Source organism: Ahaetulla prasina, chromosome 18 (assembly GCF_028640845.1).
Source record: "Ahaetulla prasina isolate Xishuangbanna chromosome 18, ASM2864084v1, whole genome shotgun sequence".
Lineage (NCBI taxonomy): Eukaryota > Metazoa > Chordata > Lepidosauria > Squamata > Colubridae > Ahaetulla > Ahaetulla prasina.
Window position 1 is genome coordinate 9,132,212 of NC_080556.1, and position 25,658 is coordinate 9,157,869.

At 47.0% G+C, this 25,658-nt stretch overlaps 1 protein-coding gene across 7 annotated transcripts in view; it reads right to left on the bottom strand.

Annotated features, from left to right (window-relative positions):
* PAX7 (paired box 7) overlaps positions 1-25,658 on the bottom strand; it is a 145,695-nt gene that overhangs the window by 55,303 nt on the left and 64,734 nt on the right. For all 7 annotated transcript variants that reach the window (XM_058160905.1, XM_058160903.1, XM_058160904.1 and 4 more), the window contains 3 exons: positions 20,943-21,142; positions 9,822-9,987; positions 8,062-8,258 (listed from right to left, as the gene is read on the bottom strand). In XM_058160905.1, the coding sequence (XP_058016888.1) occupies positions 8,062-8,258; positions 9,822-9,987; positions 20,943-21,142 (563 nt within the window). The remainder of the gene's footprint in view (positions 1-8,061; positions 8,259-9,821; positions 9,988-20,942; positions 21,143-25,658) is intronic.

A 25,658-nucleotide genomic window follows, 5' to 3' on the forward strand; every position in this document is an offset into this window, starting at 1 on the left:
CTTCAACAAAAGCTTCTCTCCACCCTACCTTCATCAAAAACATCTTCTGTCCACTCTACCTTCATCAAAAGCTCCTTCTCTCCATCCTACTTTCATCAAAACCTTCCTCTCCACCCTACCTTCATCAAAAGCTTTTTCTCTCCACCCTACCTTCAACAAAAGCTTCTTCTGTCCACTCTACCATCATCAAAAGCTTCTCTCCACTCTACCTTCATCAAAAACATCTTCTGTCCACTCTACCTTCATCAAAAGCTCCTTCTCTCCACTCTACCTTCATCAAAATCTTCTTCTGTCCACTCTACCTTCATCAAAAGCTTCCTCTCCACCCTACCTTCAACAAAAGCTTCTTCTGTCCACTCTACCGTCATCAAAAGCTTCTCTCCACCCTACCTTCATCAAAAGCTTCTTCTGTCCACTCTACCTTCATCAAAAGCTTCCTCTCCACCCTACCTTCATCAAAAACTTCTTCTGTCCACCCTACCTTCATCAAAAGCTCCTTCTCTCCATCCGACCTCCATGGATGTGCTTTAAATACAAAACCAGCCTTCTCTATCTTTGCCATCTATTTTCCTGACTTTCAACCTGTCCGCAACAGAGACGAGGAGATTTCTGGGCCTGCATTATAAGGGCCGACACCTTGACATTCTGGGAAAATAAATGTCTTTCTCTTTTCACACGAGAAAGTCCATCTTTTCTCCTCTCCTCTCCCCTCCCAAAGCCTGTAGCTGACACATCGAATTGACAGGAACAGATGGAAGAGGTGGGGGTGGGTGGGGAAAGAGTGAAGAAATAGCAGCTTTGTGGGATCCTCGAGTTTAATAATTTACCAAACTTTGAGTCATGCCAGCGAGACTCTGGGAGAGGGGCTTGGGGGTAGGGAGGGAGCTGAGAAACAAACACAAACACACACACACACACACACACAAGGAAGAGGACCGGAGGGTTTTAGGGTTTTTTTTTTACAAAATGCGCAATTAAAAGAGACCCCCATCGCATAGGATGGGGTTGAAAAGAAGTTGATCAAAAAGCACAAGGCTGCAGAGAAATTCACTCTGAGCAGTTTGGATGGCACTCTTGTTTTTCAGGAAACACCTTCTGACTCTAGACAAGAAGGACACTACTCTTAAAAGGTCCCCCCCACCACCGTCTTCACAGGTTTTCCTGATCTACAGAGACCCTTATTTCTTCCTTCCCAGCTAATGGCTAAAAAAAACCTCCCAAAACTTTTTCTTCAAAATCCGACTGTGCGTAGTAGCTATAATCACGGTAATTCTGCAAAAGCTTTCCATCTAATGATTGTCGCAGGAGAAGCGGGAATGAGGGGATGTGGGGGGGGGGAGGATAAATCCATAAAAAGAATTGTAGAACAGAACATAATTTTTTATTGGCCAAGTGTGATTGGACACACAAGGAATTTGTCTTTGGTGCATATGCTCTCAGTGGACATAAAAGATCATCAAGAATTCTAAGGTACAACACTTAATGATAGACAAATGTATTATTTGCAAAAGTAGCTGGGTTCAGAACCAAATTGCTGCTAATGGCAATACAGATATCTGTCTATCTTTTCTTTCTTTCTTTCTTTCTTTCTTTCTTTCTTTCTTTCTTTCTTTCTTTCTTTCTTTCTTTCTTTCTTTCTTTCTTTCTTCCTTCCTTCCTTCCTTCCTTCCTTTCTTTCTCTGCCTGTCTATCTGTCTATCTATTTACCATGTCTGTCTGTCTGTCTGTCTATCATCTACCTCTATAATAATTCTTAGGCTGTGAAAATAAGGTTTGACGTGAACCTAATTTCACGTCCGCCTAGACTTTCAGACCGCTACTCACCACTGCAGGGAGTGGTCCGCCTAGACTTTCAGACCGCTACTCACCACTGCAGGGAGACGGAGCCAATGCGTTGGTTCCGTCCCAGGCGCCTGATGGACCCTGAGAGGTTCCAGACGGAGCTTGGGCCGTTCCCTGAGGATCTTACCCATGGCACGACTGAAGAACTAGTCGCGGCCTGGGAACAGGCCGCGGCTGGGGCTTTGGACCGTGCCGTGACTTTGCGCCCTCTGACCCGGCGCAGATCTCGATTAGCTCCTTGGTTCTCTGCGGAGCTGAGAGAGATGAACCGCCGGAGAAGACGCCTAGAGAGCACCTGGAGGTCCAGCCGCCCGGTTGATCGACACTAGTTAGGTCTTTTCAAAGACCTACCTAGTGGCACTGAGGGTGGCGAGGCGCCCACGCCTCCCTCATTGCGCCGGCAGATAACCGCCCGGCCGCCCTGTTTGGGTGACCCGTTCCCTTCTTCACCAGGGGACGGGATGACCCCTACAGGGGCGTGCCGAGGAGTTTAGTGGTTATCTATACGATAAAATCGCTCAGCTCGGGATAGCTTGGACCAAGATTGCGATGATCCAGATGAGATGACTGAGGCTCGCCTTGTTGATGTGGTTTGGGATGAGTTTGATTCTGTGGCTCCGAGGACATGGACAGGTTGCTGGGAGGCTGCATGCCACTACATGTTTACTGGACCTGCCCTCCTGGCTGGTGCTGGCCACTCAGGAGGTGACACGAGGCTGGCTCAGGGTATTATAAATGCTTCTTTGATGGAGGGGTCTTTCCGCTGCCTTGAAAGAGGCGGTGGTGAGACCCTCCTCAAGAAGCCTTCCTGGACCCAGCTATTTTGGGTAATTATCGTCAGTTCCAACCTTCGCTTTGTTGCGAAGGTTGTAGAGAGTGTGGTGGCACGGCAGTTCCTCAGTACCTGGAGGAAGCTGTCTATCTAGACCTGCTCCAGTCCGCCCGCCCGGTTATAGCACGGAGACAGCTTTGGTCACGTTGGTGGATGACCTCTGAGGGCCAGGATAGGGGTTGTTCCTCTGCCCTGGTCCTGTTGGATCTCTCATCGGCTTTTGATACCATCGACCATGGTATCCTGCTGCGCCGGTTGGAGGGGTTGGGAGTGGGAGGCACCGTTTATCGGTGGTTCTCCTCCTACCTCTCCGACCGGTCGCAGTCGGTGTTGACAGGGGGGCAGGGATCGGCCGCGGGGCGCCTCACCTGTGGGGGGCCGCGGGGTCGATTCTCTCGCCTCCTGTTCAACATCTACATGAAGCCGCTACGAGGTCATCAGTGGCTTTGGGGTGAGTTATCATCTGTACGCTGATGATACTCAGCTGTACTTTTCCACCCCAGGCCACCCCAGCGAAGCTGTCAAGTGCTGTCCGGTTGTTTGGAGGCCGTACGGGTCGGGATGGGGAGAACCAGACCCAGACTCAACCCATCCAAGACGGAGTGGCTGTGGATGCCGGCATCCCGGTACAGTCAGCTGCAACCGCGGCTGACTGTTGGGGGCGAGTCACTGGCCCCAACGGAAAGAGTGCGCAACTTGGGCGTTCTCCTGGATGAACGGCTGTCGATTGAAGATCACTTGACGGCCGTCTCCAGGAGAGCTTTTACCAGGTTCGCCTGGTCCGCCAGTTGCGCCTTTCTTGACCGGGATGCCTTATGCACGGTCACTCATGCTCGTCACTTCTCGACTGGATTATTGCAATGCTCTCTACATGGGGCTACTTTGAAGTGTACCGAGACTGCAGTTAGTCCAGAATGCAGCTGCGGGTGATTGAGGGAGCACCGCGTTGCTCCCGGTAACACCTCTCCTGCGCAGTCTGCACTGGCTACCTGTGGTCTTCCGGTGCGCTCCAGGGTTTTGGTTACCACCTTCAAAGCGCTCCATGGCTTAGGGCCCGGGTACTTACGGGACCGCCTGCTGTTTCCACATGCCTCCCACCGACCCGTACGCTCTCACAGAGAGGGTCTTCTCAGGGTGCCGTCCGCCAAGCAATGCCGGCTGGCGGCCCCCAGGGGAAGGGCCTTCTCTGTTGGAGCTCCTACTCTCTGGAACGACCTTCCCCCCGGTTTGCGCCAAATATCTGACCTTCGGACCTTTCGTCGAATTAAAACTTATTTATTCATCCAAGCGGGACTGGACTGATTTTTTAGATTTTTTAAATTTCTAAATTTTAAATTTTAAATTTTTAAATTTTCTGTAATTTTATATGGGGTATTTTAGGTTGGTCAATTTGACGGTTTTAATTCGGCCACTATTGAATAGGTATTTTAAATTGATTTTTAACTTTGTATACTTACTGCTTTTTATCTTGGCTGTACACCGCCCTGAGTCCTTCGGGAGAAGGGCGGTATAAAAGTTTAATTAATAAATAAATAAATAAATAATTCCTCATCGTTTGCTGAACAGTTTTCCCCCCCCCCAGTTAACTGAGAAGGTGGCACTGCTATCTCTCACAATGGAAGACCCAGGCTAGACAAAGCCAGGTCACAAAACTGTGTGTCCCATTGTTGACACCGGTCCACACCATTCCCTTTTCCAAACAACCGAACAACTTGGGGGGGAAAAAAATCCACCTTTGGGGATTAGCGCCCTTTTCCGTTTTGAATTTCTTTCGAGAAAAAAAAAGTTTCGAGCCACGTCGGGGGCTGTTTCTCCCGCAACTAGAAAACTGATTTCGCCCAGTTTTTAAGAGCGTTAATTACAACTGCGATAAGGCTGGTAACGAGGGAGCCAAAGAGAAAAAAAGAAAAAGAAAAAGAAGAGGAGGAGAGAGGGAGGTTGACACGGATGGTTTCGTTCTGCCACCCGTAGCTTGGTTTGGTCCAAGTGTCTAAGTGTATAATAAGCATTTAAAATTAAGTCTTGCCAGACAGGCAGGGAGGGGTGAAATAAGGAGAGAGAGAGAAAAAAAAAAGAGAGGGAGATTTGGAAAGGGGGAGTGGGGGTTAAACAGTGAAGAATGAAGGGGGTGGCAGCGAAGATGCAAATCACTGCTGGAAAAGAAAATTATGTGCAATTACTCCAGAAAACGGGCAGCTCTACCCATTCCAGCCAACAAGATCTCATTAATAAGCAGAAAATAAGATTGAAATGGTATGTGAAAGAAGTGGAAAAATGAATTTGAATGCCGCATTTGTCCACAATTACCCCCGCGTTCACACATATTTTATTGCAATTTTTTTATTATTCTTAATCTTTCCATCCCTCAAAGCAGATTGGGAACATCGCGGCATTATGGCGACACAAGGAGGAAGAGGCATTAGAGACCCCGGCGCGCTCGCCAATTTGCAAAAAAAAGGCCGCGGCTGGGGAAAGAACACCCTTCGTAGCTTCGTCGTCGGCTTAGCACCGTGTAGGTACAAGACTTTTGCAAAGAGAGAGAGAGAGAGAGAGAGAGAGGAGAAGAAGAAGAAAGAAATGCACAAACCCTCCCCCCCTTTCCCAAAACCCACACTCTCAACCTTTGGGCGCCTGGCTCAAAACAAAGAGAGCCAATGAAGTTGACACCTGCTGTTGACTGGCAGGTTTTCGGGAAGATGGTTCCGCCGTCCAATTTAGGAAGGGGTCAAAAGACACCCAGGAGGGCCGTGGTTGTACAACTGACCCCCCGTCACAGCTCGAGAGAGACGCTAATTGAGACAGGCGGATGCAATGAGACGCTTTTCCAATTCCTCACTGTCCCGCCGCAAGAATTCTGTGAAACCTAGAAGCTGGCCATCAAACAAGGCCGAAAGAAAACAACCGGCCGTGGGGGAGCGTTTTTACCGTGGATAAAAACGCCTTCCTCGAATGGACTTTCACGCCATCTTTTATTTTGGATAAAAGATTATACAGAATCTTCTTTTCTTTTTTACCTTCTAAAAGATTAATCTCCTAATTTCCTGTCAGGCCTTTCGGAAACCAAAGGCGATCGACGCGGAAAGTAGTTTGGCGTGAGCGCGAATACAAGTTTTAATTTAGTTTCTCCTCTTGCGAAGAGAGAATTACAGATGTCATCTATTTCTCCCTCTCCCCCACGCCTTTTTAGGAATTTTTGAAAGGAACCTGCATAATGCAACATTATTTTCCCCTTTCTCCCAATTTTGCAGGTCCGTGTGTTTTGGAATGAAATTATTCTGATTTTTCCCCCCCTCTCCTAAGTGGAAAATTGGCAGAACTAGATTAAAATATTATTTTTCTTACTGGCTAATTGGGTTGAAAAAGGATTTCTTCTGGCTTGCAAACCAACTTCCAGGTGTCTGAAATCGGTCAACTAAATTTATCTCTTCCTGTTTGGGTTTCTATCTGACTGCTCAACCCTCACTTCTGTCTTTCTGACTTTCCTCAACCGGCCTCTGAGCATGTACAGAGTGTCTTCTCCTGGTTAGAACCCACATAATTAGGAAATTCTAATTTTGCACATGAAGAAAGATCTTTGACTTTTCCAAACTAAGCCTTGCAGGAAAGAAATGTAGACAGTTTGTACCCACACATTTGCGGTTTCGCAGTCCCCTCCACCTCGTACCCAAAACATGCCTAAATTTTGGGGAAAAAACCCCAGTTATTTTTATGTCTGATGAATTTCCTTTATTCCTTTTTCTGTAGATCTCCACTATCCCTTCGGATGGAAACGAAACTTCAAAAAGGAATAAACTAAGAAGGCGTGCTTTTCCAGTTTGCAAATCAACAAAACGAACAAGTTACAACCCCTTCCCTTAGAATAAAGGTCAGCAACCTGTGGCTCTGGAGCCGCATGTGGCTCTGGAGCCCCTCTGCTGCGGCTCGCTGCCACTCAAAATATGCGTCACAATCGCCAATGTGCGACACTCGGTGGCACGCAATTTATTGAGCTTTTCAATCTCCGGTAGGCCAACCATGGATAAATCCAAGAAAAGAAGTTTCAGAAGAAAGCAGAATGTTTAATTCAACTACATATTCTAGTTTTGTGGCCGCTCAAGAAATAGTCAGGCACGGGAAGACTTTTGTGGCTCCCGGTGTTTTCTTTTCTGTGGGAAAGAGGTCCAAATGGGTCTCTGAGTGTTTAAGGTTGCCGACCCCTTTCCTTAGAATGACCTAAGTGAGAACATCTTTAAATCCGTTACAAGACCATGCAGTAAAATCAAAATAATGTCACAGAGAAACACATCAAAAGAAGAGACAAGTTTGGTGCGGTGAATTTCTCTTTCTCTCTCTCTCTCTCTCTCTCTCTCAGAAATCCTTTTCTCCGCTGCTGATCGGGGACCAAACTTTACTGCTCCGTCGATAAACTAACTGTCTAAAAAACTGTGCGCAGGAGAAAAAGGTTTCCAGATCTGAATTTTTCTCATGCCTCGCTCAAAACACCAAGTAATAAACTTAAATGATGCGTGAGAAAAGCCGTTTGGATCTTCAGAGTGAGCGGCTGAGATTTGTTGACATGGGGACAACGCAGTGGATGGATCTGCCTTTGCTCGCTCCGTCAAAGTGGGCCAAAATTGGGTAGGTGGATCCCCCAAACCAGGCAGGAATCCACAGCTTCTCCATAAGCCAGATCCCATTTTCTGGACGAAATTCAAACAACGGCATGTTTCCAATCCCAACGAAATGCTCGCGAGTCACGGAAAATTAAAATAACAGTTTTGGGATACAGGGACCAGGGGTGAAATGCTACCAGTTTGATCCGGTTCGGGCAAACTGGTAGCAGCGGTGGCGTGAGGCTCCGCCCACCTTACTTCCGGGTTTTAACCGGGAAATAACCTGTTTTTGACCCTCTGCGCATGCACAGAAGGCTTTGCGCGTGCGCGGAGGGTCTAAAATCGGATGTGAAAATGGTGCGCGCGCTTCCAAACCGGTAAGGAAAGTAAGTAGATTTCACCCCTGACAGGAAGGATTTCTGAAGATAAGCAATATCGGCCCAACGCAAGGGCAAATTTTATTTTAGCAAAATCTGAGGGGGGAAAACTGAGCCCCTGTTGAGGGCTGCCAGGGGTGGGGTGGGGCTGATACAAGGAGGAAACCACAGGTGATGTCGACGAACAAATAATGATTTTCTTGGCTCATTATAGAGTGTGATGCTTTGTCAATCTTTGTGTTGGTGGGCAAGAATCTGATATATCTGAAAAGCAGTAAGCCCACCCCGGTTGTGGACCTCTGATTCCCAAAGGGCCCCACACGGGGAGCCATCACTCGTCCATGGGACTCCGCTGCCCCCCTGTTGTTGTCGTTGTTTTTTGCAAATAGCTACGAGAGGAAAAGTAAGAATGACTTACTTGTGGAGACAGGCCGTTACTAACGGGATTCATGTGGTTGGCTGGAGCGGTGGGGTTCATGAAGCTGTCCGAGTAGCTGGAGAAACCGTGCCGGGCTCCGTAGGCAGAGCTGGAGTCAGGTGTGGCTGCCGACAGGCCCCCCTGGTGCATGGTGGACGGCGGGAGAGGCTGGGGCCGGTGCACGGTGCTGCCTCCGTCTGCGGGGGAAAAGAAGGAGCCGTGAGAAAGAGGTGCCTGCAGTCAAACCATTTCCCTTGGAGAGCTGACAGAAGAAGCTAGAGGAGGACTGGATGTGAGACCACCAGGATTGGATGGGAGACCACCAGGATGGAAGGCCAGCTTGAGAAGTCAACGAGACTAACGATTCAGAAGGGAACGTGCATTTCCTTTGAGAGTTGACTGAAAAGAAGTAAAGAGAACTGGAAAGGAGACCACCAGGAGGGGAGGCTAGCTTGTGAAGTCAACAACACTGAGCAATCCAGAAAGGAATTGCAATGCATTTTTGTGTAAACCCCACACAATTGTCTGAAGGCACAGACAACCAACAGATCTGAGGCCATCGCTCACTTCCTTGGACCCCCAACTTGTAGTAAGGACCTCATCCTGAACTTCGCACAAAGTTTGAGGAGAAGAAACACCACCCTCCGCGAGAGGGAACAGGCAGCCAGTATTCCTCGACCTGGTTGGCTTTATGACGCGTGGGGACTTCCACTCCCAGAATGCCCCAGCCGGCATGGGAGTTTCGGCTTCACGCAAGAGGGCTGGGGTGACTTCGCACAGCTCAACCCAACCCACCTTGTAGGGTTGTTTGTTTCGGTTTGTAGGAAGGAAGAGAAGAAGAGGCGGGGCGTTTGATGCCCTGACACCTTGTTTTGGGCAAATCAAAGTGGGAGATGACATTGATTGTAAATAAAATAAGTGGCACGCAGGCTTGGAGGCTGCGATGGCAGGGGTGGGGCTGCTGGGGGTTCGGGAGAACCTCTAGCTAAAATTCTGTGCAGTTTGGAGAATCCCACTCCTGGCTGGCCCTGCCTACCCTGCCCCTCCCAGGAGTCTCCACGCGGCCCGTTTTTGGATGCAGATAAGTGCAGGGCGCGCACGGAGGCTCAGGGAGGGCGAAAAACGGGCCTACCGGAAGTTCGGGAAGGCCGAAAATGGGCCCATTTCTGGCCTCCAGAGGGCCTCCAGAGCCTGGGGGAGGCCCTTTTCGCCCTCCCGGAGGTTCAAGAAAAACCTCCAGAGCCAGGTGAGGGTAAAAACGCCCCTCCCCTCGCTGTGGGTGCAGGAGGCCAATTAGGCCACGCCCACCATGGCCACGCCCACCCAGCAACCGGGCAGAGAACCCCTTGCTAAGATTTTTGAAGCCCGCCCCTGTGCTATGGCGATGTGAGAAAGATGTTGGAAGAAGGGGTGAAGATGATTAAGGGATGATTAGATAAGAGGCAGCCTAGCCCCCCCCCCACCTCCCCCAGCTGCATAACAGATGGGGAAAGAGGCTGCATAACAGAACAATGGAGTTGGAAGGGACTCTTGGAGGTCTTCTAGTCCAACCCCCGGCTTAAGCAAGAAAACCCTGTAACCTTTCAAACTCACGTTTGTCCATTCTCTTCTGAAAAAACGATGGGAAGGGAATTCTGTAAGAGGGACAGGCAGGCCTACATGGTTTCAATACGGCTTTGCAAGAAAGAATTAGAATTAGAATTAGCTCTACCGGCTGTGTTCCCGGTCGGGCCTACCTGGGAAGACTCAGAGGAGCTCACCTTGGGAGAGAGTGGTGGTCGGATACGTCGAATCGGGCAGCTGATAGGGTGGCAACGTTGGCATTCCGGTTGGAGGGAAGCCACCGGGCAGAAGGTGGTTGAAAGCGGCCAGTTGGTTGGCCCCGGCTTGCTTGCGCCAACGAGCTCTTCGGTTGCTGAACCACACCTGCGAGGGGAGGGAGAAAGAGGTGGAGCCTGTTAGGGGCTACGCACACCTTGATGGCATCTGATACATCACCAGTGAGGGAAAGAAAGGCATCTTCTTGCATGGGACTACAACTCCCAGAATCCTCAGGGAGGCTGAGAATTATGGGAACTGAAGTCCCGCAGGGACACCAGATAAGGAACAAGCGAACTATTGGTAGAAACGTGGAGAGCAAGAAACGGAGAATTAGGAAATACAAGTGTGTTTTTTTTCCTTCTTCTTGCCATTTTTTGGCCTGGCAGTTGCTGCTCACAGACAAATTTCTACCTTCTAAAGCAATATTTCTCAACCTTGACAACTTTAAGACATGTGGACTTCAACTCCCAGAATTCCCCAGACAGTTGGCTAGGGAATTCTGGGAGCTGAAGTCCACATGGGAATTCTGGGAGTTGAAATCCACGTGGGAATTGTGGGAGTTAAAATCCACGTGGGAATTCTGGGAGTTGAAGTCCGCGTGGGAATTGTGAGAGTTGAAATCTGCATGGGAATTCTGGGAGTTGAAATCCACGTGGGAATTCTGGGAGTTGAAATCCACGTGGGAATTCTGGAAATTGAAATCCACGTGGGAATTGTGAGAGTTGAAATCTGCATGGGAATTCTGGGAGTTGAAATCCACGTGGGAATTCTGGAAATTGGAATCCACATGGGAATTCTGGGAGTTGAAGTCTGCATGGGAATTCTGGAAATTGAAATCCACGTGGGAATTGTGAGAGTTGAAATCTGCATGGGAATTCTGGGAGTTGAAATCCACGTGGGAATTCTGGAAATTGGAATCCACATGGGAATTCTGGGAGTTGAAGTCTGCATGGGAATTCTGGGAGTTGAAATCCACGTGGGAATTCTGAGAGTTGAAATCCACATGGGAATTCTGGGAGTTGAAGTCCACATGTCTTAAAGTTCCCAAGGTTGAGAAACACTGTTCTAAGGGACAATCAACGATTTCCCCCCCATATTTGTATAGTGACTTTTTAAATAAAATATTACCGTGTTTCCCAGACCAGGTCTTATATTAATTTTTGCTCCAAAAGACGCATTATGGACTTACTTTCTGGTTAGGTCTTATTTTGGGGGAAATACGGTACTAAATGCATCCATCTGGCTGACAATCTTAACTGGGGCTTATTTTGGGGGTAGGGCTTATATTGCGAGCATCCTGAAAAAAATCATGCCAGGACTTATTTTCCGGTTGGGTCTTATTTTTGGGGAAACAAAATATAAAATCCGTACGCAAACACGACATGCCATTTCTCTCATTGACACCGTTGCCACCTCTTTATTGGAATGCGGACCCGTTCCGGGCAACCACAATCTTATAAGGGAAACCTTCATATATACATATATTTTTTTTTGCAAAAATTGTCAGCCATAAATTCACACAGGTTGGCGAGGAAGGAGGCTGGGAAACGGGATGAACAATTGGCAAGTTTTTAGCTTTTAGGAGTGTCGGCATTGCAGCTGCTTAATATTTTCCGAGGCCTCACAGGATGAGTAACGTGATTAAATTTCAGAGCAACTGGAATTTTTTTGGGGGGGGGGAAGTGAAAAAATAAACAGGAAAAAAAGAAAAAAAAATCCGTACTCCAGGAATTGAGAAGTGAGAGAAATTGCTGAGTTGGGGGGAACTGTTGCGTAAAACACCCTACCCCCCCCTTGTTATGCTGAAGGAGAATTGCTAAGCCAAAGAACGCAAATATATATATATATTTAATCCCTTACGGCTAGAGCTTGGGGTTTGAAGACACCGATCTCGTCCATTAGCCCAGGATGGTAGAGATTTCTTTCCCCAAATTTCCCCTGGCAAAGATTTTTGATGGATTAGATTGCGTGGGGGGGGGGGAGATAGGATATGTGTGTGTTGGTTCTTCCTTCTTTTTTTTCCTTTTTGGCTGACATGTAATGGACAAGCCAGGTGCGACGCCGGACGATGAAGCTCATCGGATCTGCAATGGCTTCAGTGGTGGATGGAGAATGACGGCATTAATTTAAAATGGCATCTATTCGACGTTTCGACGAAGTCTCATTCGTCATCTTCAGGCTGGAATGTCGCCAAGACACTTCCAATTTTACGCGGGAGAAAACCCGAATAACCAAAGACCTACATACAAACACCCGCGAAAACCTCAGAAAACAAAACCCGAATAACCAAAGACCTACATATATATGTAATTTAACAACCGGTTCTCTGCCCTGATGATTTCTTCCAGCAACCAGTTCGCCAGACTGCTCAGAAAGTTAACAACCGGTTCGCCCGAAGTGGTGCGAGCCGGCTGAATCCCACCACTGATATATATATATATCTGCTATCTGAGATTTGGGCCCCTGGGAGTTATTGGTCTTTATATGAGCATGCCCAGCCTCTCCTTTCCCTATGGAAACAAGAAGTTTTCCAAATCAAATTAGGTACACAAAATACTGAAAAACAGAGCTGGAAGCAGTGGCGAAATATGAACCGGTTTGCTACCGGTTTGCTGACCGCACCTGCGCAAAAGGAGGCTTGGGAAGGTAAGTAGAACAGCACGGGGGTGGGGGAGGAGAGGGGAATCAGCTGTGATGTGCGATCTTGGGAACCTTTTAAAAAAAACCTTTTTAAAGCATTTTTTATAATTACCGGTTCGGGCGAATAGGTAGTACAAAAATGCTTTAAAAAATTTTTAAAAGAAAAAAAGAGGCTCGGACGATCACAGCTGCATCGCACGATCATCCGAGCCTTTTTAAAAACTTTTTAAAGCATTTTTTTTTTATTACCTATTCGCCTGAACCGGTAGTAAAAAAAATGCTTAAAAAGTAAAAAACAAAACAAAAAAAAAGTTCTGACGATCGCACGTCGCTCAGTTGATCATTGGAACTTTTTTTTTTTTTTTTACATTTTTTTTACTACCGGTTTGGGCGAACCGGCCCGAACTGGTAACATTTCTATCCCTGGTTGGAAGGGACTTTGGAAGTCTTGTAGTCCAACCCGCTGCTCGAGCATATACTATTTCAGACAAATGACTGCCCAATCTCGGTTTAAAAACCTGAGATTACATTAAAGCTACTGAGATTAGAGCCTCCCTATTCAGGTAGAGTATATCCCTGAACAGCAGCTGTTGGGGGGCGAAATCCAGGAAGCCGCTATCTTCCTCCAGACGGGTATGCTAAAAAAAAAAATTGGCACAGCCTCTATGCTACACACAGTAATCTTCTCTTCCTCAACTCTGCATCTTCAATTATTATATATATTATAATTCATATATTATACACGGGGAGTCTGTTCTGTTCCCCCTCGGGGGCCGGAGCCACAACAGAGTCCTCGTTTAACGGCTGCCCTGTTTAGTGACCGTTTGAAGTGATGACAATGCGGGGAAAAATAACTCGGGGTCAGCATCGGCGCACGTCACAGCCAGCCTCCGGCAAGCCGAATCAATGGAAAAACCAGGAATGAAATTGCAAGCCACGGCCACACGATGTCTTGCTTAATGACCACACTGCTTAGCGATTGGGGCTGCCGGCCCCAACTGCGGTCATTCAGCAAGGATTACCAGCAGAACCTAAGAATAAAAATCGGTGCCTGCTATCCTGTCGCCAGGGGAAGGCGGTCAAGCTAAAGAACAGGAGGAAGTTTAACGAAATTAGGAGCGCTCCAGGCTGCTTCCTTGCCCGTAGAGTTCCACTGCTCTTGTCTATGGAGGCTCCACCTGGCCAATCACGAAAGACCTGTCTCTCAGGGATGCAAAGCAGTATATAGATCCATCATGACGAACCGACGGCATGTGTGCCAGAAGTGGTACGCGCAGCCATCTCTCCAGGCATGCCAGCTGTCGCCCGTTGCTCTCCTGGGTTCCAGTGCGCACATGCGTACCAGCCAGCTGGACTTTGCACCCGGGAGAGCATCAAAAACCAGAAGAGCAGCTCCCTGGCTGCATGTGCCAGGAAGCTCAACTGGTCTTAGGAAACAGGAAGGCCAGGTGACGGGGGTGCATGCGCACGCCGGAAAACAGAAACTGAGCTTCCTGGCGCGCGCATGCTCTTCTGGTCTTTGGCGCTCCGGCACATGCACACCGAAAAGCTACTGTTTTGGTTTCCCGCGCTCCAATACGCCTGCACTCTCCCGTTTTGGCGCTCATGGCCGAAAAGTTTCGCCAACACTGACATCGATGATACAGATAAACAGAGCGGGAAGGGACCTTGTAGGTCATCTAGTCCAACCCCAATCCCTGTCTTTTTTTTTTTTTTTTAATCATCTTTTCCAGCTTGTAGCGTTCTTCTTTTCTCGTTGTTGTTGGGTGGTGTGTTGTTTTTTTTCTTCTCCCAACACAGAAAGGAAAAATTGGGGAATGAGTGACAGAAATGGATTCATTGCCCACCCCTCAAAGCCCCCTGCTGTTACTTAGAGAGGTGTGTGTGTGTTTGTGTGTAAGAAGAAACTGCAGACGATTTAAAATACAGCCCAGCGGTTCCGACCATCCGTAATGTGTCCCCCCACCCTCCGCTTCTCCAAACGGTAGCTGATGTCTCCCTCCCTCCCCTCCCTCTCTCTCTCTTTTAATGCTTATAAATCATTTTATGGGTGAATAAAATATACAGGCTGGAGCGGGAGAGGGTAATGCGAGACCCACTTCAAAGCAAAGCTGTTTTCACTCCATCACTGTTTAAGGTTTTATCAGCCGTTTGAGGAGCCTCTCCTGCCATGGGGATCCGTTTCAAAAAATAAACAGACTGGCGCTCGTCTCCCGATGGAGACCCATGGCTTCCCCATAGGGCCAACCGGAGAAGAAATAAGAAATGGGGAGGGGGGACAGAGCAGTTTAAAGATGGCCTCTGCTCCCACCCCATCCCAGAAATAATCAAAGGTCCCCCCCCCACAGTTGAAGCCTAAGGTGATTCTGGATGCCTGGAGGTTGGTCCAGACTGAGAAGTTCCCACCATAACGTTGTTACTGCTAAGCAGAGTTTTCCAGTTGTTCGGACTCCGGCGTCCATCATCCTCCACCAGCCCAGCCAGCAAAGCCACCTTAAGAATCCTGCCACGGCCACGCTGAATTTCAGCGGGTTCAAACTTCGTTAACTCCCCAAACCAGGGGCGAAATCCAGCAGGGTCTGACAGGTTTTGGCGAACCGGTAGGAGAAATTTTGTGTAGTTCGGAGAACCGGCCAAATGCCACCTCTGGCTGGCCCCGGAGTGGGGTGGGAATGGAGATTTCACAGTGTCTTTCCCCCAGGAGTGGGGAGGGAATGGGGATTTTGCAGTATCCTTCCCCTGGAGTGGGGAGGGAATGGGGATTTTGCAGTATCCTTCCCCCAGGAGTGGGGAGGGAATGGGGATTTTGCAGTATCCTTCCCCTGGAGTGGGGAGGGAATGGGGATTTTGCAGTATCCTTCCCCCAGGAGTGGGGTGGGAATGGAGATTTTGCAGTATCCTTTCCCTGCCATACCTACCAAGCCACGCCCGCCACGCCACGCCCGCAGAACGTAGTAAAAACTGAATTTCACTACTGCCCCAAACCCAACCCAATCCTTCTGCCTAATGTAGGTAGCCCTCTCGACGTACGACAGTTCGTTTAGCGGCTGTTCAAAGTGACGACAGCACTGGGGAAAAAAGTGACTTACGACCATTTTTCATGGTTACGACCTTTCTCGGCTATCCCCACGGTCACGGGATCAAAATTCAGACCCGGGGTTTGTATTCGCGACCGTCGTATGTGTCCCAAGGACCCGCCTTTTGCGACCTTTTGACAAGCCAAGTCTATGGGGAAGTCCGATTCGCTTAATGACCGGGCGACTAACTTATATCAACTACAGTGATTCACTTAACGACGGGGACAAGAAAGGGGTGGTGAAAATGGGGCAAAGCTCAATTAACACATGTCTCACTTAACAAGAGAAATTCCAATTGGGGTCATAAGTCCAGGGCAAGTCCTTAGCTCCACCTCCTCTCTAAGCTCCGCCTCCCACTTCTTAAAAATAGGAAACAGCCCCCTCATTGGCCCCACCCCACCCCATTCCGCTGGAATTCTAGCAGTTTTACAGGTGGTCCTCGATTTACGACCACAGTTGAGCCCGACATTTCTGTTAACGTGAGACATCTGTTAAATGAGTGGCTGCCCCGTTATATGACCTTTCTTGCCACAGGTGTTAAGCAGTTGTTAAGCCAGTCACACGGTTTTTAAGTGAATCTGGCTTCCCCATTGACTTGGCTTGTTAGACAGTCGTCAAAGAGGAAATCGCCTGACCCCGGGACACTGCAACCGTCATGAGTACATGCCAGTTGCCAAGCGTCCAAACTTTGATCACATGACCACGGGAACGGTCGTAGGTGTTTCACTGGTGTTGTATCTTCGAACGGTCACTAAACCAACTGTTGTAAGTCAGGGGCTACCTTATTTGTTTTATTGTGCGTGCATGATGATCGTCACCACCCGGTGATGTCACATCAACCCTACTGTTTGAACGTTTCACCATTGACACTCCAGAACTGTCCGGTTCGGTTCTGCAACCCAACAAGACAGACACGGACTTCAGAGGATCATTAGAACTGCAGAAAAAATAATTGCTACCAACCTGCCTTCCACTGAGGACCTGTATACTGCACGAATCAAGAAGAGGGCCGTGAAAATATTTACAGATCCCTCACATCCTGGACATAAACTGTTTCAACTCCTACCCTCAAAACGACGCTATAGAGCACTGCACACCAGAACAACTAGACACAAGAACAGTTTTTTCCCGAAGGCCATCACTCTGCTAAACAAATAATTCCCTCAACACTGTCAGACTATTTACTGAATCTGCACTTCTATTAATCTTCTCATTGTTCCCATGACCCATCTCCTCCCACTTATGACTATAACCATGTTGCTTGTTTCTTTCAATTTATATTGTTTTTATTTGTTTCCTAGTACGATTTGATAGTTTATTAGTAACCTTGATTATCACTAAGTGTTGTATCTTTTTATTCTTGAAGAATGTATTTTATTCCCCTTAATGTACACTGAGAGCATATACACCAAAGACAAATTCCTTGTGTGTCCAATCACACTTGGCCAATAAAGAATTCTTATTCTATTCTATTCTATTCTATTCTATTCTATTCTATTCTATTCTATTCTATTCTATTCTATTCTATTCTATTCTATTCTATTCTATTCTATTCTATTCTATTCTATTCTATTCTATTTTCTACTGTACTGTACTCTATTCTATTTTCTATTTTCTATTTTCTATTTTCTATTTTCTACTCTACTCTACTCTACTCTACTCTACTCTACTCTACTCTACTCTACTCTTATTTTCTATTTTCTATTTTCTATTTTCTATTTTCAATGTTCTATTCTATTCTATTCTATTCGTATACTGCACGAATCAAGAAGAGGGCCGTGAAAATATTTACAGACCCCTCGCATCCTGGACATAAACTGTTTCAACTCCTACCCTCAAAACGACGCTATAGAGCACTGCACACCAGAACAACTAGACACAAGAACAGTTTTTTCCCGAAGGCCATCACTCTGCTAAACAAATAATTCCCTCAACACTGTCAGACTATTTACTGAATCTGCACTACTATTAATCTTCTCATAGTTCCCATCACCAATCTCTTTCCATTTATGACTGTATGACTATAACTTGTTGCTGGCAATCCTTATGATTTATATTGATATATTGACCATCAATTGTGTTGTAAATGTTGTACCTTGATGAAGGTATCTTTTCTTTTATGTACACTGAGAGCATATGCACCGGAGACAAATTCCTTGTGTCTCCAGTCACACTTGGACAATAAAAAATTCTATTCTATTCTATTCTATTCTATTCTATTCTATTCTATTCTATTCTATTCTATTCTATTCTACTCTACTCTACTCTACTCTACTCTATTTTCTATTCTACTCTACTCTACTCTATTTTCTATTCTATTCTATTCTATTCTATTCTATTCTATTCTATTCTATTCTATTCTATTCTATTCTATTCTATTCTATTCTATTCTACGGTGTAAACCAAAAAATAGTTTCTTGAAACTTCCCACTGCTTGGGAGAGAATCGAGCCAGGAACACAACAAAAGGCTAATTTATTCACTTATAAATCAATCCTTTATAAATTATTTGTACAAATTAATACCAAGACACTTCCAATTTTACACGGGAGAAAACCCGAACAACCAAAGACATACACACACACACACACACCTATACATACATACATACTTCAGAATACAAATCTCAAATTTCATGTGTATGTGTATATGTCTATATATATGCATATATATATATTTGTGTGCATGTGTATATATAGCATATGTATACGTGTGCGCATGTATGTGTATGGTGACTCATTTATTTTCTTTTGACAGCAGGCATCGGGATTTCATTCCGTCGCGTATGCCAGTGTGCTCACAGAAAAAAGCGGCAACACACGTGACCTGACATTATCTGATCTTACCCTTCTCCATTGGCCATCCTACCACCATCCCCTCGCTCCTCCATTCCTGGGTTCAAGGTTTGAAACCTCAACAAAACTCTGGTTTTTTATTTTTCTCCCCCAGCGGAGAAACTCCAAACATCAACCTGCACGTGGCTAATTTTTCATTGGGTTCCCTTGTCACTAAGAGAAGAAAAAGGGAGAAGAGTGGGGAGGGGAAAAAGGAAAGGTTTTTTTGGCTCCTCGGTTTTTTTTTCCACGCTGCCATCCAGGATGTCTCCTGGAGCCAGTAAAAAGATCCCTTTTTTGATACCCAGAAAATTTTCAAGGGGGCAGAGTGGTGGGAAGATGCGGACGGAGCCAGAAGGAGGTGGGAGAAACCCATGAGAAACGCAGGGGAATGAACAGCTGCTGGAAGTGGGCTGGCAAAGACGGACGAACGTGGAAGAAGGAATCCTGCAAATTGCAGCTTTGGATTTTGGATAGAGATTTTCCCCCTTTTCCCTAAACTAACACGGCGGACGCTGAAATGTTTCAGGTAAAAAGAGGCTGTCCTTGCTAAAAAAACAAAACATCCCCTGCCTTTCTCAAAACGTTTCATTTTTATTTATTTATTCAAATTTTTATACCGCCCTATCTCCCAAAGGACTCAGGGCGGTGTGCAGCCAAAAAAAAAACATAAGAATAATACAAATAAAAACAACAATTAAAAAACTGATTAATTAGGCCGAAATTAAAATATCACTAAAATAGTATAAAACCCCATTAAAACTAAATTTAAAACTAAAAACCCTAGGCTAGCCCTGCGCAAATAAATAGATGTGTCTTAAGCTCGCGGCGGAAGGTTCGGAGGTCGGGAAGTTGGCGTGGCCCTGGGGGAAGCTCGTTCCAGAGGGTGGGAGCCCCCACAGAGAAGGCCCTTCCCCTGGGTGTCGCCAGTCGGCACTGCCTGGCGGACGGCACCCCAAGGAGTCCCTCTCTGTGAGAGCGTACGGGTCGGTGGGAGGCAATCGGTGGCAGTAGGCGGACCCGTAAGTAACCCGGCCCTATGCCATGGAGCGCTTTAAAGATACTAACCAAAACCTTGAAGCGCACCCGAAAGGCCACAGGTAGCCAGTGCAGTCTGCGCAGGTTTGGTGTAACATGGGAGCCACGAGGGACTCCCTCTATCACCCGCGCAGCTGCATTCTGAACCAACTGCAGCCTCCGGATGCCCTTCAAGGGGAGCCCCCACGTAGAGAGCGTTGCAGTAATCCAAGCGAGATGTCACGAGCGCATGAGTGACCGTGCATAAGGCATCCTGGTCTAGGAAGGGGCGCAACTGGTGGACCAGGCGAACCTGGTAAAAAGCTCTCCTGGAGACGGCCGTCAAATGATCTTCAAAAGACAGCTGTCCATCCAGGAGAACGCCCAAGTTGCGCACCCTTTCCATCGGGGCCATTTTTCATTGACGGTCGTCCCAAAAACTTCATTAAGAGGCCAATAAAGACGCCGGCTAGGTGAATGTCCCTTCAAAACTCCGTAGGTGCCAATGCACAATTAAAATTGAATTAAACAGAAGTTGCTGCTTTGTGAACCCTCTGGAATATATAACTCTGGGACTCGCAGAGTTTTCCCACAAGGTGGCAGAGTGAAAAAAGTTTTCTCCACCCAAAAACCCTTGAGACGAATGGTGAATTAAATTTATAAGATGCCCAAAGTGCCATTCCTGTCTTCCTCCTTGCATAAATTCCTTCGCATTTCACTCCGGACATTCACGACACAATCCTCACCTGTGCCATGTTGATCCTAGATTTATCAACCAGATTTTTAAAATTGTAAGGTAAAGGTAAAAGTTCTCCTTGCACATATGTGCTAGTCGTTCCTGACTCTAGGGAGCGGTGTTCATCTCCGTTTCAAAGCCGAAGAGCCAGCGCTGTCCGAAGACGTCTCCGTGGTCATGTGGCTGGCATGACTCAACGCCAAAGGCGCACGGAACGCTGCTACCTTCCCACCAAACGTGGTCCCTATTTTTCTACTTGCATTTTTTACGTGCTTTCGAACTGCTAGGTTGGCAGAAGCTGGGACAAGTCACGGGAGCTCACCCGGTTATACGCGGTACTAGGGATTCGAACCGCCGAAGTGCCGACCTTTCGATCGACAAGCTCAGCGTCTTAACCACTGAGCCACCCTAACCCTAACCCTTCTAAAAATGATACAAATTGTAAAGGGTTGGCTAAATCCATCCCTTCTCTCTGACTTGCCTCTTTATTTTTATTTTTTTAAATAAATTCTCGGTAATTCGGTGTTGCAGAGAGAAACAGCTCCCCAATGCAATGGGGAAAGCAAACAAAGGAAATATTATTATTATTTTTTTTCACCCAGGGGAAAAAAAAAAAAAGCAAAGCACAATTTTAAAGAGGCGGTTTGCATCTGGGGCGATTCCAGTTTTCAAATTCTTGGCGCCCCCTTGGCATGCCTGTTCCCACAGCTTCCCTTCCAACCCCCCCCCCAACCCAAGGCAGATGTTTTTCGCTGACCTGGACGCGGGCCTCCGTCAGCTTTGTCCGCTGGGCCAACTCTTCTCGAGTATAGATGTCTGGGTAGTGGGTCCTTTCGAAGGCTTTTTCCAACTCTTCCAGCTGCTCGGCCGTAAAAGTGGTCCGACTGCGGCGTTGTTTGCGCTTCAAAGGAAGATCCGGTTCGGATTCGACATCGGAACCATCATCCAATCTACCGCCTGGTTAGTGCGGGGGGGCAGGAAAAAAGAAAAGAGAAAAATAGGGTTAAAAAGGGAAGACAGGGCATAACTGGTTGTTGTTGTTTTTTTAATACAAACAATCCATCTTCCATTAAAAAATGTGTCGTCCGGGTACAAATATTTTGTGCAACCACAGTTAAAAGTTGACAGCCATATTCGTTGTTTCATCTATTCATCTAGCTTAATACCGATACATTAAATATCTAACACTATGACAATCCTCTTCTTGATTTATTTATTAACTCTATTAATACATAATTCCCTATTCCCACTCGTCTATTTGTATTTCTAATTTTTATATTTATTCTCTCAAGGGCGTTAACTGTTGAGGAACAACGGAGAGACGGGTTTAAATTGGAAAAAAACCAGATTATTTCAATTTCAGGGGAGGCTCCTTAGTCACTCACCAAGCCAGTTTCATTAGCTCTTCTTAATTATTTTTTTTTAAAAAAAATCCAGAATTCCCCAGACATAAAGGAGGAGCAAAGGCACCTGAGCCTTTGTAGGAAGCAACTTTGTTCATTCTGGTCGGTTTAAATTCTGAAGCTCTGTTTTGACTCTGTGCTCCGTGTGGCCTTGCAAAGCTAATTGCCAATTAGGTCTTTGGCAGCATATCAGGGGAGATAAAGGTGGGTGTTTATCGATCTTATCCCGAAGGACTGCGGCAGACTTCTGTCGGACTCTTTACAAACTATTTGTGACTCATGACGGGCTGTGAATGAACAGAGTTCACAGCCGTTGAAATAAAAAGAGGGTTTTGGGGACTAATTGTGTGTTTTTTACTGTCTCAGGAAGCCTAGGTCAGAACAATATTAATGCTGGAAGTCCTACTCAGACAGGCCAGACAATACCGGGTAATAAAAGATCTGAAGATGAAAAAAAAAAAAGAACAATATAAAGTACAAGCATTTGCTGATGATTTGGTATTTATTTTGGAGGAACCATTCATAACGGGACCCAAATTAGTAAAAAAATAAAGAAGAGTTTGGTGCAGTGGCAGGACTTAAAATAAACAAGGAAAAGACACAAAGGTCAGCTGATCGTCGCCCGCGCATGCACGCCAGAAACCTGGAAGAGGAACAGGAGAAGCCGTGCGTACCAGGCGACATGGCTCCACGCGTGCCATCGATTCGCCATCACAGCCCTATCGCATTTCAGACAAATGGTTATCCAATCTCTTCTTTAAAACTTGCGAGTGTTGGACCGCTCACAACTCCTAGAAGCATTTTGCCGGCCAAAAAACGGGTCATAGAGGGGCCGTATGTGGCCCCTGAGCCAGAGGTGGGATTCAGCCGGTTCGGCATGATTCAAGCGAACCGGTAGTAGTGACCTGCGGGTACCGCCCACTCGCCCGGACGCAATCCCGTCCTGTATCACTGTTTTTTTGACGACGCACGCTCACATTTCCGGTGCTGGGCGAACCGGTGGTAACAGTATTGAAACCCACCTCTGTCTGCGCCCCGTTTTTGGCTGCCAGAGGCACCGCAGGCCAGTCAGTTGCTATCTCCAGGCCTGCCCCGCGGGCCAGATTTAAGCACCCCGTGGGCTGGATTCGGCCTGCGGGCCTTGAGTTTGACACCCCTCTTCTCAGTCCGACCAAGACTGATAAAAGCTCTTCCCGGACTTATTCCAGAATGTCACTTCCTCCCGAGTAGCCCTTGCTTTCTGCCTCCATCCAACGCGAGAAGGAAGAATTGCTTTCCCCCACCCTCCCCGTCCTCCTTCCCGCTGCTCACACCCGTACAATGCTTCCCTCACTTCAGAGGGACACTAACCCTTGAAGTTAAATTAATCAACAGGATTAGGCAGAAATTGGCCACGCTGAGACCCTCCATCTTTTTACCGGCTCTCAAAGAGCACCGAGGAACGGCTTCGTTTCCCTCAAGAACCCTTCAGAAGGCTATACATGGAGACGCATTCATTAAAAGACGGGGAGCTCGCGCCTTCGGAGAGGCAGAATCCAAACCAGATCCCTTCCTCTTGCCTTTCCTTCGCCTCTCCTCCCTTCCGGTCCCATCTGGATAGCCGTAATTTCTTTCCCTTGAGGATTCCCAATCTGGAGCACGCTTGCCAGATTCCTGATCGAAGCAGCCACGCCGGCTGCAGACGTTCGGAGTTGCAATCCGTGGGAGGACACCAAGACCAGAAATTGTATTCAGCCGGTTCGTTATCGATTCGGACGAACCGGTAGTGGCGACCCGCCCGGACGCAATCCCATCTTATATAGTTGTGTTTTTGACGGCACACACATGTGTGGACAGTGTTTTTGTGACACCGCACGCGTGTGATGCCGCACACGCTCATATTTCCGGTGCTGGGCGAACCGGTTGTCCCAAGATGATGAGAAACTGGTAGTCGGCGCTTGTGAGCACATTGGGAAGACTTGATAACTGTTGTGTCTGCGCACCCCGAGCAGGGCCCCCTGCCAGAAAGTGAGGGGGAAGGGCCATCAGGACTTACCTCTGGAGCACCGGCTTCCCTGGCTCAGCTCCAGGAGCCAGAGGCAGGCCAGGTGGAAGAGATAACGAGGCCTCCGTCCCCTGACTATTCCCCCCCAGGCCACGCCTCCAGACCCGGCTGATGGCAATCAGGCCTGGCTGGACCCTAGGTTTCGTAGGCAGGAGAGGAGGGAGCAACAGAAGCAGGGGTGGGGCAGGCCTAGGAAGTGCTGAGTTATGGAGCCACACCCCACAGGATATAAAAGCAGCAAGGGCTGCTATACCCCTTCGTGGCGAGCAAATCAACTGCTTAGAGGGAGAGAACTAGAGCTGAAGTCCTCTTTGTTCCTGGTTTCCTGGCTGACTCATCGGCATCAAGGGGGATAACAGAGACACTTGGCAGACGCTCTCTAGTTTGCTACCAGAGCTGATAGTTGCCGGCTTGTTAAGTCATCGCTTGTGTCTCCTGGACTGAGGAGGGGGACAGAACAATAACTCTTAATCAGGAGCCCCTAAATGATGTCACTTGTGACACTGTCTGAATAATTATAAGTCTGTCCTGCCCTGTAAATGCAGAAGAATCCGCCTCGTCACTGCTATTATGCTATTATGCTATTATCCAACGAAAAACAGTGTTTGGGGTGGTGAGTTGCAGATAACTCCCTGGTCTGTTTACTTTGGTTGCAGGAGCTGGGCACAGTTGAGTGGCTGGGGGTGTGTCCTGTTTGGGTGGGGGTTTGGTTGTGCCATTTCAAACCCCTCCAATCCATACATACAGCAGACAGACACCCACTATGAAGATGTAGCACGACCACAAACACGAAGCCAAACAACAGCAATGCAGCTCACCAGCTCAAATCCCCCTGCAACTCAGACTAATCTGAGCACAACCAAACCCCCACCCAGACAGGACACACACCCAGCCAATCAGAGCACAAAAAAACCTCCATCCAATCAGAGCACAGCCAAGCTCCCACCCAATCAGTTCAAACCCCCACTAGCATTTCCTTAAAAAGGAAGAAACAGCTGCATTCACACATTGCTCCCAGAAGCACGAAGCTGAAGCCTGAAGATGACGAATGAGACTTCGTCGAAACGTCGCCAAGACACTTCTAATTTTACACGGGAGAAAACCCGAACAACCAAAGACCTACATATATATATATATATATATATATATATATTGTAATCATAACATAACAACAGAGTTGGAAGGGACCTTGGAGGCCTTCTAGTCCAACCCCCTGCCTAGGCAGGAACCCTACACCATCTCAGTCAGATGGTTATCCAACATTTTCTTAAAAATTTCCAGTGTTGGAGCATTCACAACTTCTGCAGGCAAGTCGTTCCACTTATTAATTGTTCTAACTGTCAGGAAATTTCTCCTTAGTTCTAAGTTGCTTCTTTCCTTGATCAGTTTCCACCCATTGCTTCTTCCAACATGAGAGATGAGGTGGCGATCTGGACCAAACGATATCCTGCAAAGTAAATACAACTCTACCCTTGACATAGTTTATTCTTCTTTAACTGCCAAGATGAAGTTCTCGATTGCTAGACAGAACCAAAATGCATCTGACTCATTTCGTCGTCTTCTTCTTCTTCCCCCCAACCTCTCTCCTCCTATTCCTGCCCTCCAGGCAAGTTTTGATTACACTTTAACATAATTTAAGGTTTTGCGTGGCACGAAACCTGGAGGTGAAGGGGGTAAAATTATATATATATAATATATAATAAATAATATTTATTATATATATATATATTTATATATTTATATATAAATATATTTATATTTATTATTTATATATATATATATAGTGTAATCGTTGATATGCGTTTTAATCTAGTAATTCGGTTGCAGCAGAATGAGAACGCACATTGGCAAGGAGGCCCGAGAATACCAAACAGACAAGACGGCGGGACTAGAAAAATGAAAAAAGTCATTTAAAGCTCAGCTGGGGATGAGCGTCAGAGGCACCTTATCAATGGCCAATGCAGCGCCTGGAACTAGCCAACTGTAACCGAAGCTGCAATGCCCGTTTCTGAGTTTACAAGGTTTT